Source organism: Balaenoptera borealis (assembly GCF_965194805.1).
Source record: "Balaenoptera borealis genome assembly, chromosome: 8".
NCBI classification, from domain to species: Eukaryota; Metazoa; Chordata; class Mammalia; order Artiodactyla; family Balaenopteridae; genus Balaenoptera; species Balaenoptera borealis.
The window spans coordinates 111,172,969-111,189,323 of NC_138865.1; the positions used below are offsets into that span (position 1 = coordinate 111,172,969).

The 16,355-nt window shown below is 41.4% G+C and overlaps 1 protein-coding gene across 11 annotated transcripts in view; it reads right to left on the reverse strand.

Annotated features, from left to right (window-relative positions):
• DENND1A (DENN domain containing 1A) overlaps window positions 1-16,355 on the reverse strand; it is a 531,128-nt gene that overhangs the window by 209,449 nt on the left and 305,324 nt on the right. For all 11 annotated transcript variants that reach the window (XM_082403252.1, XM_082403251.1, XM_082403250.1 and 8 more), the window contains one exon: window positions 10,451-10,551. In XM_082403252.1, the coding sequence (XP_082259378.1) occupies window positions 10,451-10,551 (101 nt within the window). The remainder of the gene's footprint in view (window positions 1-10,450; window positions 10,552-16,355) is intronic.

The following is a 16,355-nucleotide window of genomic DNA, read 5'->3' on the forward strand; positions in this document are numbered from 1 at the left end:
GTGGAAGGAGGTTCGGAGGTTTTCTCTAACCTGCTCCCTGGGGGCCCGCCAGCAGCTGTGCCAAGTCCCGGGCCCTCCACGTTCTGTCCGAGACTCCGGCCAGCCCCTCACCACAGGAACCCCAACTTGCCTCTGAGCCGAGCCACGAGTGTCCCTGTGGGCCCCAGTCCCCGCCTCCTCTAAGTCCTACTGAACCTGTGCTGTCCGCCAAGCACCACTTCTCAGATCACCCCGGGGTTGCTAACACCTCCCTATTCAGAGGCTTTTGTCTGGGTTGCCCATTTGGCATAAAGCACGCGCTAATTTGTATGGTTATTCCAGACTGTCAGTCACAGGAGAACCAAACTTTGTTTCTGATTCCCTAGAGTCTATGGCGGGGCTGTGTGCAGAGCTGGAGGAATAAAGAGGCGGGTACGTGCTGAGTGCTCACCAAGTACCAAGGGCTGTGCGGGAGCCCTTATCTCACTTAATCCTCAAATAATCCAATTTATACCAACCATTTTATAGATTAAAAAAGGGATTCTCAGAAACTTGCCCATGGTCACAGTTAACGGTGATTCCAGCCCACATCCTCCTACTTCAGAGTCTCTTATACTACTGTTGCTTTACATTAACTTTTTTAAACCATTATGTTACACTTAACCATTATGTTACACTTAAGAAAAAAAATGGGTATTTGATAATTACAGCTGAAAAATAAAATAGCAAGTGGACATTCTGTAGCCAGAATAAAACTACATTTGCCAACTAGCTTAAATGAATTGACACCCTTTCTTGTTCTAAATAGAATTTAAGGCAGTTTATAGAAATATGTTCAATACAGCAGCAAAAATAGGAACAAAAATAGGGGCAAAGGGAAAAAACATAAGCCGGAGTGAGGTGAGTACTTCAATGTGTGTTGTGAGGTTCTGCACACCTGCTGGGATGGCCCCAAGTTTGGCTCTGAGTCCTCCAGCTGCCAACCCAAAGAGGGAAACAGGATTGTAATGTGATTCACGGTGTCCATAGAGAGAAATAAACTAGTCACTCAGGAGCTTCCATTTTAAAAAGGCAACCAGGGAGGGGAAAGAGAGAAAACTAACAACTTATGGTGCATTTACTACGTGCTCAGTGTTTTCCGTGTGTCGGTCAGTCAGTCAGTAAATATTACTATGTGTTGGGCACCACCTTGGGCTGAGGACAGAGGAGAGAAAAAATAGTTCTGATCCCTACCTATCTGGAGATGACAATTAATAGTGGACAGCCAATAAGCATGTTCTTGTATGTGTGTAGGCTGCCGTGAGGGGCGGACCCAAGATGACCTCATCTCATTCCCACAGCAATCTTGAAAGGCTGATCTCCGTAATTCACAGAGGAACCCATGGCTCCAAGAGGTTAAGTGACTTGACAAAGGTCACAGCTGGTGAGAGGCAGAAAATATGACTTGAAAGGTAGAAGGGGTGCGAATGCCATTAGTTAATCGAGGTTTTCTTAGGGGAAAAAGTATTTAAGTTCTTGCCTGGTTTCCAACTGGCCCTCCCTGATTTATGAGCGATAGCAGAGGATGAGGAGCCCTACGTATGAGGACAGGAGCAACCCCGGATTAGGAGAGGCGGCACAGACTGCCTCACTTCCATCTGTGGTTTCGGCAGCCAGAGCGTGGGGCTCACAGCAGTGGAGGAGCTGGGCGCGCGGTGCTGGTCACTGGAAATGGCCTGCTAATGCGAGACACGTGTGTATCTGAGCTGATGGTGAAAGTGGGGAGGGGGGACGATGCCCTCCTGAGTGTGGCCCTGTGGCTTCCTGGGGTAACCTTGGGGGTTGGGAGAGCGCTCCAAGCCACCAAACCCAACTGAAACAAACACAAGAGTTATAAAGATAACGCCTGGACGAAAACCCAGAGAGGTCAACATCAAAGCCTAGAGTAGTCCGCCCTTTTATGCCTCCTCAGTCTACCGGAAGGAGACAGACTTGGAAAACATCAGGAAGGGCTCCATGGCTAAGACCACTGCAGCAGGAGAAGTTAATCACAGAGGAAAGGTCAGGAGACAGGGCTCTCTATTGCCCCAGAGAGTTCAGTGAGAACCGTTAACAGCCAGAGCCAGGTCGCAAAAGGAAGTCTCAGGTTTGAGCCACCAGCAACCCATGAGACCCTCGTAGAAATCCAGGAAAGAATGATGTACAGAAGAAATAAGAAGAGAAAAAGAGGTTTATGGATAAATAAACCAAGAGAAAGTAACCCCAAAAAAGAGTGTAAACGTTGAAAACCCAAGTGGTAACAAGGGGGAAAAAATCTCTTCTTGTTTTTCCAGGACTAAGATACGTCACATACCAAGGTGCATAGCATCCAATTACCTTCTTAGCCTAGTCTCTCAGTCTTTCAAATATTCACAGGGAAGACAAACCCACATTTGTTGAGAGATAACTCTTGAGCCTAGCACTACGCTGGTGCTTCATGGATTCTCGTTGTGGGAGAGGTAGCGACACATCCCCAAATCCCTGCCACAAGGTAACCTCCTCCAGAGCTGAAGCTTCTCTGAGGATGACATTACATGGTCTGTGGCTCCTGCTCTACTAGTGACCATGAACATATGTAGAATGTCTTTGCTGCAGAGACCACTACACTATGTCTTAGAAATTCCAGAGTTTTCTAAGTGTTGGATTCAAGACAGGCTCCAGGTCAGGCAGGAGTGAGGAATTACATACAGGATGTGACACAAGAAATGGAAAACCAGGCCAAGGCTTGGTCATATAAGAACAGATAAGAGCCAGCTATGTCCCATGGAGGCCAGGCAGAAACTGGGGCAAGGGAGGCAGGCTGCTGCCCTTTACCACATCAGGCAGCAGAAAGGGGACTGGGAAGGTGGGACTGGCAGGGTGGGTCCAGACACTCAGATGTAGATGCTGCAGCAAAGGATGTGAAGGACCATGGGGCGGTGGGCTGCAGTCAGGAGAGCTCCCTGAAGGGTGGGTGGGCGAGCCAACAACCACCATCCCCGACTGCGGAAGGGTCACTCCCGTGGGAAAGGGACACTATGTCTTCTCTAACCCTGCAAGCCTCAGCACCCTCACAGGAATGTCAATGCTGAGGCTGGATGAGAGCTGTCACACACTGTACTCCTAGCACCTGTGCCAGCAGGGGCACCTTGGAGGGATCAGATTAAGGGTCTGATGCCAACCATCTACATAGACTACACATTTTTCTAGAACATTTGCTTTTAGCTATATATACTTCTGAAAGGTTAAAAAGTATTATTTTAACTAATAAGGGTGGATTACCCTTACTAACAACAATAAAAATTAGGTATTAAAAACCTAATGGATCTGGAATTAGATAGTGGTGATGGCTCCACAACCCTGTGAATATACTAAAAACCACTGAATTGTACACTTTTAAAAGGATGAATTTTATGGTATATGAATTACATTTCAATTTTTAAAAATCAAATGGAGAACTTGAAAAGGCAGTTTTCCTATAAAACCTATACAGTATAGATATAGATTCCTACAGAATCCACAGCATAGATAATGCAAAGAGCCATCTCTTCTCTCTCCCATTTTCTACCAGGGAGACAGTTTACTCAGAAATTGTCCAAAGCTTCCTCCAAAGGCTCTTGGCATTTTCAGTTTTAGGTGCTGCTGAAGGAAATGAAGGTGTATCTCAATATAGGGCTCAGTGACTGTCATCACCTAACAACTTCTTTTTAGGTGCCTACTTGATGCCAGGCTCTTTACGGAGAACTATATTTTTAGCTATATTCTGTGGATGAGGAAAGAGAGACTGTGTGATTCACCCAAAGACATAAATTCAGTAGGACCAGAGCCAGGATTTGGACCCAGAGCTTTGACTTCCAAGCCTGAATTATTTTCTACTCCTTACCCTCTCTGCTCAAACCTCAAGGTCAAGTTCAGCCAAATCTTACTAAGGGATTTACCCAGGAATCTATAATTTCACTTTGTTCAGCCAACACACATTGTGCACTTTCTAACCATCAGGCCCAGCACAGACCCAACTTCCCTCCTCCTTCTGTCTGAAACCGAAATCCTGGTCCTTATCCCCTCCTCTCTTCCCAGATGAGTTCCTGTTGCAGTGGTTGTACCCCCAGAGCAATGGACCTATCATGGCCCCTTGATGCCTCCTAGCTTAAAAAAAAAAAACCTCCCAACTCTTGCCTGGACACCTGAGTTCTTTTGTGAAGCAGTGTTTCCTCAGATCCAGAACCATCTATAAGCTCCTATCTCCCTATGCCCAATGCCAGGGACATAAAAGGCACTCATAAATACTTGCTGCAAAATGGAAACAACACAGTTTTTACTTATGTGTTAGAATTTAATCTTGAGCAAAACTTGCACAGCCCAGAGTTTGATAAATAGAAAAGAATTTCGGTCATACCTGTCTACCTAATCCACTTCCATCCTACCTGGGTCTTGTGAACTTGAATTGGATTGTTGGATCATTTATATATATACACATATACAAACACATACACGTTAATATATATTGACTACAAATACATACACATAGTCAGTAATAACAAAAATAGTACCCACTATTTATGGAACACCTGCTTTTTATCAGTAGCTATTACTAGTCACATTCAACAGAAGAGAAAACAGGCTCAGAGGTGTTCAGCGACCTCAAAACTAGTAAATGGGGAAGCCAGAACCAAAGCCGGGTTTTTCTGTTTCTACCATACCACATTTTGTTGATTTCTATCACTGCCACCAAGAATATCAACAATCCCACTTACTTTAGCATCAATCTATTCCCTGTGCAAAATTTCATGGCATCAATGAAGACAGAGATTAGAATGGACCCAGCTCTGATCATCTGTCACTTCACAGCTGTGTCTGGACAGATGCCCCATCACCCACATGGACTACGCACCCTGTGAAAAGGCATATTAAGACTGTTTGCTAAAAATCCTAGATGGAATACATAATGCAGCCTGTGGGGGTTGATTCAGAACCCCATATACAGCACAGATAAAGAGCCTAGAACTAGTACGTCTCACAGAGAATCTGTCTCACAGAGAATCTTCCACTCTGGGTGGAAGAATGGATTCCAGCGGCACCTAGAAATGTCAGAAAATATGAAGTATTTTACAAAGTCAGATACAAAATCCAAACCTTAATTGTACACACTTGATTTAACTTTTTGGTTCAACCATGCCCTCAGAGAACATCAGGAGTTAGCTACTAACTTGGCTCTTGGCCTGGCTGCCTTTTTGGGGGTAAAATATGAACTTGTCCTGATCTGCTTTGGAAATATTTTATCACATATTTGGAAATATGTTAACAGGTGTCCAGAATTACCCAAATATGCAATTCAATTTGGGAAATGATTTGTGGTCCTCATTTAGGACTACTTCTGAAAGAGTAGGGAGAAAAAGGTATTTACATGGGAAATACCATATGGCTTCTACTGGGACCTTTTATTAGTAACATTTAATTAGCATAGCATAGCATAGTGCCTGGTACATATTAAGTGCTCTATAAATATTTGTTGAACGAATGAATAATAATGAATGATAACATAAGTCCACAATTATTAGCAAGTCATCAAAAAGCCTATGTAAAGGATTTTTTTCACAAAATCTTGGTGATAGGTACAACTTATTCCATAATTCTTTAAAGGATATTACTAAGGAATGCTTTAATATGAGATGGCTTTGGATTTCAAGCGCACGCTCTACCATTTCTTAGTTGTGTCATGGTGGGTAAGTCACTAAACCCCTCTGAGCTTCAATTTTCTAACCTATACAATGGAGCTAGTGTTTACCTTACAGTTTGATTTTAAAGATTTGCAATAATGTTTACAAAGAGCTTGACTTGCAGGCTGTACTCCATAGATGGTGATTATTATTATGAAAGGGAACACTGATTTTCATCAGCAAGTTAATCCTTTTGTCCCAGAAATGGGAAAGCTCTTCCAACACTGGCCAAGGTCAGGGCTGCCATCAGCCAAGGTAGGGAACATTCTCATTTTCACTTTCAAAATCAAGAGAATGGCACAGATCTCAGTAGAAAGGAACCAGCAGCACATGTTTTTAAATATTCATAAGGGCTGGAAATGTCTTACTCCTTTCGTTTTCTCTGCCATCTGCTTTTGTTTCTTTTCTTTTCATTCTTATGCCACAGCTGCAAATGAAAACAACCATACAATAACCCAAGTTAAATAAAAAAAAAAAATCAAAATAAAAACAATCTGATGGGTAAAAAGAGAAGATGAATTATAAAGTTTTCCCTTGAGTTCACAAGGCAGCAGAAGCAAGAAGGACGTTTGATGTGAGTTAGACCTTCTGGAAACCAAAATCCATGCCCCATGTTTATAATAACCATAACAGCAACCACCATTTATTAAATGGCCCCTATGTGCCACTTGATGATCAGTATCTCTAATTCCTAAAGCCACTCTTCAAAGCAGGTAAATCGAACCCATTTCACAGAAAACGAAATGGCAGATCAGAGAGGTAAAACAGACTTTTAATGGTTACACAGCTAATAAGAGATGAAACAGATTTGAACTTGGGTGTGTCTGAATACAAAGCCCAGGCACTTTCTTGACCACTCTCCCCAAAAATGGGAAGGAACATGAAAAAAAATTAATTTGGGAAATATTTAGGGCAGACTATTTGTATTTAATGGATTTATTCAGATAATTAAAATCTGTGATTATAGCTCTAATTAAAGTTAACTTAAATAACTGGTTGTTGTATTTGTGAATGTGCAATTAGTCTTCCACATAATTGCAGGGTTTCAGCATCATACTTTCCATTTATTCACTGCATCCCAGAGCTTTGCTACACTGACTTCTGTTCTACCAAAGGCCACATTACAGCTCTCGGGGTCTCTGGGTCCGAGGACCATGACCTATGACACCCATAGTAGGGTCTAGGCTCAGCCCCATTTAGCATGTCTTTGTCCAAAAGTCAATGAACACCTCATCTTCAACTGCAATGTAGAAAGCTCTTACAACCTACACTGTTGTCCTGAAAACTCCTAGCAGCATGTACCTGAAGAAAAACTGGCAGCAGTGGTCTTCATGTGTTAATTACACTTGCGAAGTCTATTATGCATAGAAAGGGCACCTGCTGGCAGTGAAAATGACTAGAATCTGCCCTTCCTGTGCAGTGAGTAAATTGAGAGTTCATTTCTACAGGAGATAATAGTTTTCAGATTCCATTTCGTGTATCCCCTGCATGGGGACGTACTTAACATTTAAATCATCTGCAGAGGAACAAACCTCCTTCAAATCTACATGTTTCAGGCTCCTAGCACATTATTTAAAATGCTAGTTATCCTTGCTGGCTCTTACCACCAAAGATTAAACTCTACGGTGGTGAAAGTCACCGAGCACAATAGAATAAAGTTATTAGCACTGACTCAAATTTCATGACATTTGTAGTTTCTGACCAAAGCAGTGGTAGCAGGCTGAAGGTGATCAAATCAAGCCTTGAATAGAGGATCTGTTTTTTCTCTTGGGGTCTTTTATTTCATCATTCCTATATCTTGCAGTTAGTAAACAGATATCAATCTCCACAGGCCTGTAATCATCCTTAGGTCAGATGTCAAAAAGTCCTTTCATGAAAACAAGAGATCAGGAGAGAGACTGCTATCACACAAACAGAAACTTCCAATATGGAGCCTAATCACAAAACCCACTCAGGCTCCAAAAATTACCAGCCTTAACTCTGAGTTTCCCGAGTGAAAGTTTGGGGTGACAAGGGCTTCGCAGCCGTCCTTGCCAAGTCTCCCCTTCTCGGTTAGAGCTGTCAGCACCGTTGCTCTCGGTCAGGCTGGTGACAGTTCTTGAAAGGGTTAGAGTTTGAGAGGAAGTTGAAAAGAGGATCTCGGGTCAGCTTCCACGGGAAAGAGTGAAACAGCTAATAAATCCTCTAAGCAAACAAGAAAGGAGGGCTGCGACCTGAGATGGCAGCTGGAAAGAACAACTGGCCAGAATAAACATTGATTTTTTTCTTAAATGAAACTTTTCAATTATAAAAAAACTATACTTTTTCACTGTGTCGATAGAAATATTTGAAAGCATGGAAAATAAAGATCATGCGGAATTCCTCCCCTCCTCCCCAACACAAATCACTGTTAACATTTTGGTGTTATTTCCTTTCAGATTTCTGCCTCTCTATATGTATGTATGTATGTATGTATGTGTGTGTGTGTGTATCTAATTTTTGTGTTATATATACACATAATTTTCATTTGTTTTTGTAAAAATGGAATTATACATATTTAACATCTATTTTAGGGTAAGTTATTAAGCCTCTAGGGGCCTCGGTTTACTGACCTATGAAATGGAGCTAATAATACCTGCCTTACAGGGTTGCTGGAAGAATTAAATGAGATCACAGATGTAAGGAGATGGTCCAACGAGTGGGGGCCAAAGGAGAGATTCAGCAGTGGCAACTATTGTTATCACTGATGTTACTGACAGAGCATTTTCTTCTCCATAGTTTTGGGGCTCTAAGCTGCTGGTTTTCAACTAGCTAACAATTTGGCAACTGAAACTTTCCAAATAATGGAAAGTGAAAACTGTACCATTAGGGAGGCAGAGGGACTCCAATGACTTTCTCAGCTCCACCAATCACTGCACACAAAAGCCCCTGGGTGTTCCTACCTGAAGCATCGAGACACACAGGTGAGTTTCTTCCAGGGAGAACTCTAAGGTTTCCCTGTAGAGCACACATCTGGGGTGAGGTGTGTGGGGGACCCTGAGGCACATGTCTGTAGGGAAGGGACCTCTGTCTGTGTGTGTGAGTATGGGGCCATGAACTGGGGGGGGCGGTGCGTGCCTGTGAAGGGTGCTGTATGTCAGGGCCGGGGCACTGTGTCAGCAGATCCTCTGTGCTTAAGGGAACTGAGTGTCACTGTGTGAGTCTGTCTTAGGGGACATATGTCCCCTTTCCCACCTTTTCTTTCTATCTCCCTTCCACCTTCCTTGGGTGTGCTTTGTTCTTTCTCTCCCCTTGCCTCTTTCCTCCTCTCTGGAGGCTGTGTCTGCCTCTGCCCAGCCCCCCAATCTTTCATTCAAACAGCGAACTGGATAGAGAACACGGTCCTTTCCTTTGAGATATGTGACAGCAGAAAAAACCAATAGAGTTGGTTCAGAAGCTCAAAAGAAGCAACAAATCTATGCAGAGAAATTGCCCCTTAATCTCATGAGAGGTAGGAGAAAGGCATGGATAAAGAGATCCACCTTGATAAGAAAGATACACACTAAAGAGAGAAATGAGCCAATTCACTTAGCGCTATGCACTAGAAAGGGCCGCTGATCTTCACTTCACGGCCCTGAGCTACATCTTTGCTGAACCCATGGCTTCTTGGGATGAGGATGAGCCCAACACATAACATGAGAAGGACTCCTGAATACCTTTAAATTCCCAGGATAATTTGGCTACCTGGGTGAACCTTTTCACTGAGAGGACTGCAAAACGGGCTGGAGATACCGGCAAAAATTATGACTGACCTGGACTCGATCTCTCTGAACCAATGGTAAATGTCCTGAATCATCTGTTCTTAAGTGACAGGGCTGTGACCCCTCAAATGGGGCCCTTTCTCCTGAAGCTCTCAATTTCTGGCAGACAGTGCAGAGCCTTTTCTATACATGTGTATCGCTCCCTTATCAACTTCTGCTGACTTGAGCTGTATGGAGATAATGCCTTTAATCATAATACACTGGAGAAAGAAATCATTTATAAGGACATTAGATCACACAGTCTTTTTTGTTAATCTATTGGAGACAGATAGTGATGAAGATGATGCTTCTGCAGAAACATTTACTGAGCATCTACTATGAGCCAGCTTTTCTACATGGTATCTTTTCATGTTATTTCATTCCATCTTTACATAATTATGTATATAGAACAACTTTATTTTGCAGATGAGAAAACAAAGCTTTTAGCCAAGTGACTTGCCCAAGTGGTTAGCTGACTCTAAAGCAAGTCAGCCTCCCTCCCTCCCTCCTCCCCTCTCTTCCTTCCCTCCTTCCTTCCACTAAAACACATTTCACTGAATAGTGAAATTCCCCTCAAAAGACTTCAGAGAGTTTTGAAGGCTGGTTTGTGCTCCCAAACCACAGCTGAGGGCAAGTCTTACAAAACGTGCCAGGGCACGGCTGAAACTTGAAGACCTTGGGGATCTCAGTTGTTCTTGACACCAGTTTCCACTGTGTCTTAGGAAAAAAAAAATCACACAACTACTTGGTGCTTTGGTTTCCCTACACTGAGGAACGCAGAAGGTATTATCTACCCACTTGAACTCTTAAGAATGCCATGACATATATGAAAAGCTGGAAACAAACAGGCCATGCAATCAGGTGATCTAAAATTCAGATCACTTTGAAGTTAGTATTTTTAATTTAGAGTCACCAACTGCATTACAAGTTATAGACCTAACTTGCCTGGTCATTCTCTGGAGAAGGAAAAGCAGAGGACAGGGTAAGCTGTGGCCTTACCAGCAGTAGTCCAGCAGATGTGGAGGCAGGACGGGGATGTACACGTGCTGCCAGAACATGGGGTACAGCATCGCAGCAGACCCGTGGATGCAGGCAGTCAACTGCAACGGAAGCAAATTAGAGATTCAGAGCTAAACAATTAAAGTCAGGAAACACTGTCATTTGAGTTCAGCAATAAAACTAAATATATACTTATCAACATATTTAAAATTATAAGTTAACTCAATAACCCTAATTCAGATTTAATAAGAGCTTCCTTTTCCAAAAAATGTATTTTTTTCATGATTATGAAGCTAATTCACAATGACAGTAGAAAAATCTAGAAAATGGAGAAAGGGATAAAAGGAAAGTCTTTGGGCTTCCCTGGTGGCACAGTGGTTGAGAATCTGCCTGCCAATGCAGGGGACATGGGTTTGAGCCCTGGTCTGGGAAGATCCCACATGCCGCGGAGCAACTGGGCCCGTGAGCCACAATTACTGAGCCTGCACGTCTGGAGCCTGTGCTCCGCAACAAGAGAGGCCCGCGCACCGCGATGAAGAGTGGCCCCCGCTTGCCACAACTAGAGAAAGCCCTCGCACAGAAGTGAAGACCCAACACAGCCATAAATAAAATAAATAAATAAAATTAAAAAAAAAAAAAAAAAGAAAATGCTCCCTATAAAAAAAAAAAAAAAAGGAAAGTCTTCACCATCTGAAAATAATTTAACATTTTGGGGTATTACATGCATATGGATTTTTCTAATAAAAAATCAGGATTACTGTAAATACAGTGTTGATTTGCCCTTAAGTTAACATTATTTGCTGGCATTTTCCCGATATCTTTAAACATTCTTAGAAAACATCTTTTCATGCCACTCAATGAATTTCCCATACTATATTTAACCACTCTTCCATCATTCATTCATATAATCGGATCAGGTCAATAATTTTTATATATGGTTCCTAGATGCAGAATTTAAAGACAAAGGTTATAAATATTTTAAGGCACTTAATAAATATAATAAATGTATTAATATAATAAATAGATGAAGGATTGAGGCTCTTTCTACTCCCCCAACCATGTACTGGAATGCTGGCCTCCCTGTACCTCACTGTACCTATCTTCATTTTATTTTTATTTCTCTGATCATGACTGAAGCTGAACATCTTGTTATATGTTCTAAACTATATTTCTTAAGTAAATGGTCTGTTCATATTCTTAGTCCAGTTTTTCTAATGAGAATTAGCATTTTTAAATTGATTTAAAAGCAAATATCGGATATGCAAAGGATAGTAATCCTTTGCAATGTTTTTGAAAATAACTTATCCTTATTTAATTTTCTTTGAATTTTTGGGTAAAGAGAAGGCTTAAATAATTACATGAGCAAATATTTTCCTTCATGATGGTTTCCACTGCTTTTATACTAAGAAAGTCCTCCAAATTTTTCCTCAGCATTTAACTCTTTAATCCAGCTGGAATTAATTTAGGTTTGAGGACTGAGGTGAGAATTTATTTTCTCCACACAGCTAATCAATTGCTCCAGCACTGTTTACTGACTAATCCTTCGACTCCCTCCTCTTTTGACTTGTTCCTATTTCATATTTCTTTTTTTTCTTAAAAGCTAGACACATCATACAATCAGTATTTGATATAACAGAAAAATTAAGAAACAAAAATACAATGGAATAAAATTGCTACAAAACTCAATATAGTGAAAGAAGGAAAAAAACCAACACCTTTGGAGATAGGACTATGAAGTGACAAAAGTCAACAACACATGTTTCTTTCTGCCTTTTTTCTTTAATGTTTCTTTGGTTTCTGGGAAGCCTGTTCCCCTGAGGACTTTGCTTCTTTTGGAAGCTGTTAACTGGCCTTTGCTGACAGAAGGACATTTACGTGGCAAAAGAGTGACGCGCCAAGGCCCAGTTAAAAGAATCCCAGAGGTTAGTGTAACATGAACAGCTTTAAATTGGATATTCTGCTGATGGTTCACAGTTGTGAGAGCTGTGTATTAAATCCAGGGCCTAATTTTCCCCCTCCTTTTCCCTCCAGACCCTGTTCTTTAAATCAGGTACATGCCACGAACAGGAGCTTATCCAACAAGCTCGCAAGAGCAGTTCCCAGTGACTCTGCCAAGGCTTGTAGGTTTAATCCATTTTTTCTCAATCCATTTCGGTAGGTTACAGCGTAACGGAGGCTGTCTGTCGTAGTATACATGACTAATCTCTTTGGGCTTAGAAGAGATAAAACATCTTTGCTGGTATTGAGTGAATGGAAAATGAACCAACTACTCCAACTCCACCCTCAAGTCAGGCTGGAGGGTTACACTGGCCTTTGGCCCCAGCTCTTCCTCCCCATCCATTAACCAACGGCCAAAGTACTCTTACTAAAGTGCAGGTCCAGTCATGTAACATCCTGCTCGGAAATGTACTTGGGGGCACACCTGGAACAGGCATGTCTTCATGTCTTCACCAGCTCCCTGTCTACCTGTAGAGAAGCATCTCCAGCCACAATCTCTACTACTTGCTCCAAGTTTATCCTTGGAATAAATCATTTGCAGATTTAGGAGTAGTTATGTACTCCTTTTCCTCCCTTCTGTATTCCCACTGGCCCAGATCTGCGCCCCTAGCGAACTCCTCCTGCCCCGGGTCTCTGTGCACTACCTTCCTCTGCAAAGCCTTGCATGGCTCCACTGGGCATGTGCCCCCATTATTAATGGGACTATGACTGTATGTTTGTCCTCTCACTGTAAAGTACAGAAAGACCCTGTCTCTCTTTTGCTCAGTGGCACAATGTATATATACATATGCATGTATGTATATGTGCTAGATAATGCAATGTTTCTTGAATAAATAAAAAACAATTCACACTTAGAATATATTCACAATATAAAGATAGTTAGTGGCTTGGCTTTTCATAGTACTGGACCAACATTTTCATGAGTCTCACAGAGTAGGGTATATATATATATGACTCAAATTCCAACACAATAGCAGCAAGCTTAGACATACAAATATGCCACTTCTGGAAAATCAAGTCAATGGATTCATCCATCCATTTATTCAATAATATGCCTACTCTGTAACTCTACAACACAACAAATAAATAAATAAAAGCACTTAAAAATCTATATGGTGCCATACAAATGTAAGATATCATCATCACATGTATTCATTGGTAATTCTCTTTGAAAAAGTCATTCAATAGAATGTTCCTGGTTGAGACAGAACTTGAATACCTGCCTCTTTTTAGCTTAAATCGGTTTGAGTCAAAATCCTATTTCAAGCGACACAGTGGCAGAGATCTTATCTTCAGACAATGTTCTTTTCATGTCTCCTTAGCCTCAAAAAAAAACCTAGCAAGCTAAATGACAAGGTTTTAAAATTACTTATCCCTCATAAAAATCAAACTTTTAAGATGTCTGATCATCATTTCCATTGTGGGGTTTTCTGAGGGCCAAATCTCTGCAATTGGAGTAAAATGCTTTTACCCATTTGATTAAGAAAACAAACAAGGAGCTGTTTGGCTCTTTTCCAAAATACTAAGTGGCACAAACAATGTGCATCATTTCTTAGAAATAGTGGCTAAGTGGACCACAGAAAAGTGTTATGACATATCTATGCTTAATCAGAAATAACATACATCCCATAAATTATCATTAGCCACTTACTTAAAAAAAAAAAACAAAACTCTAAAACCAACCCCATTAGAAAAAAGAAGGGTCCTAAAGGCCTATGCTCATTCCTTACAGAATACAAAATTTAAAAGTAATGAAAGTATACAATTTGGATTGTAGTCAACAAAGGGGTATTGTGAATATTTAATTGAAGTGCAAGTTGAGGAAAATGATTCTATCAAAATCTCACTCAGTGGGAGAATAGAAAGATAGTATGTGTAAAATTTGCCCAAAGTCATTAGTCACAATGAATATTCATCAGAAGCCAATTATCAATCCCATTTAATGACACCCCAAAAGATTTTGCCCTGAAGCAGCTGAATGGTCTAAGACTCCAGACAAAACTAGACAAATTACACAGCCAACAGCCAGTCTAGCCAGGACACAAATTGTAAAGTAAACCACTGGTGGGTTTTTGGACTCACTTTTAGCAAATTCTGTCCTCAATTAAAGGTACATAAGGTCAGTCTGATTTTGGAGCTTTCTATATGGCTCCATAGTTTCCTTTGAGGCAAAGGGAGAGAAAGGAGAAGGCAGTGGAGGTAGGACATGAATGGAGAGCCATCAATGATAGGGTTTGAAAAATCACAAAGACACATTTTTTTTTTTTTCAGTTTGAGGTATTACTTAGGGATAATGCCCAGACTGTCACAATCTTAGATACCAATTCAGCTGATTCCTAAGAGTAACTCTGCAATTTAACATGGAAAAAAAAAAAAAAAAAAGGAATTTCAACAGTGTATGTGCCACGCACCATGCTGGGGGTTTAGGGTCTTGCAAAGTACTATTTTAGAGGTAGGGGTGTGTGTGTGTGTGTGTGTGTGTGTGTGTGTGTGTACACACATATACACTCAACACCACATTTCACAGATAAGGAAACAGTTTCAGAGGTGAAATAACTTGCCCAAGGCCACACAGCTAGTAAGTGACAGAACTGGGACTCGTATCCAGGTCTGTCAGACTATAATGGCCATCTCCACAATGCATAAGTTAACTATTGTGTTGAGTGCCTATGCTGTGCCAATACATTATGCTCAGGATTCTGAGCTAGGTGAAATATTGTCCCTGTTGGCATGGCCAAATTATGTAGAAAATTATGTAGAATTTGCCTTGCTGTTAGACGACCAAACATCTAAAGCAAAATGCCAATTAACAGAAAATAATCATTTTAAAAACAAACACAGAGCTGATCACTTCCTGAGGATTAGTTACATTTAAGTAAGGTGGTATAGTATCTTTAATCCATAGGAAGTTCTAGACAATGAAGACAATGAGTGTTAAAAGGAAAGGTTTAGATTCCAATGTGGGCACACCTACTGGAAAGTCTGGCTTTCTGTCATGTTCCTTTTCACATACTTTCATGGAATTTCCACTAAATCTCTTTTTGATCTGAGCAGGTCACTTCCTCTCCTGGGTCTCAGTATGGAAAACAAGAGGCTGGACTACATGATCCCTGTCCCCCACCCCCTTCCAGCTTTGACAACTTTGATCTAGAGCAATTGCCATCCTTTGACGTAAAGAATTCTCCTCCCCTGCCCCAGCTCCCTTCCTCAGCCATACTTGACTAAGCATAAGTACAACAGACTCAGTCTCAAAGTTGGTCTTGCTTTCTCATCTCTGCAGTCACAGGGGCGCACCTGAAATTCATGTGCTATCCAGGAACCACCATCTTTCAGCCACCCCATCTCCATCACCTGACTGTGGAGAGCACAGCCTTCCTCCACGCGTGGCCCCTGACACTCTAAAGATCTCAGAGGTAGATAATCTCAGGAGACCAGGGGCATGAGACTAAAGATGTGAGCTCCACAAGGACAGAGACCACATTTGATTCTCTCCTTATCTCTAACTATGCTTGACACAGAGCAGGTGCTGAGTGTTTGGGGAATGCTAGAATGCCTCCAGCTTAACATCATGAGGAATGGTAGACAAGATTATCAGACATTTAACAAATTGTAATTGCTTAATAGATCACAACTAGAAGCTGTAAATTCCGAAGAGGTATGAGATTCCAAGTTCCAAAAGTTGAAAGAGGAAAAAAAAAAAAAACCCAGAGGTCAGAGTCACTATTCACATCCAAGAACTCAGAATGTTAAAAGATTAAATTGACACCTGCTTCATCACAGGGTTAGAGCCATTTGGATTTCTCCTCTGAACACAAACATCAGGAAACTGATAAAACAAAGGATATAGAAAGAGTACCACATTATTAACCTTAAAGACAGGTCACTTTTCAGTCTACCCATTTCAACC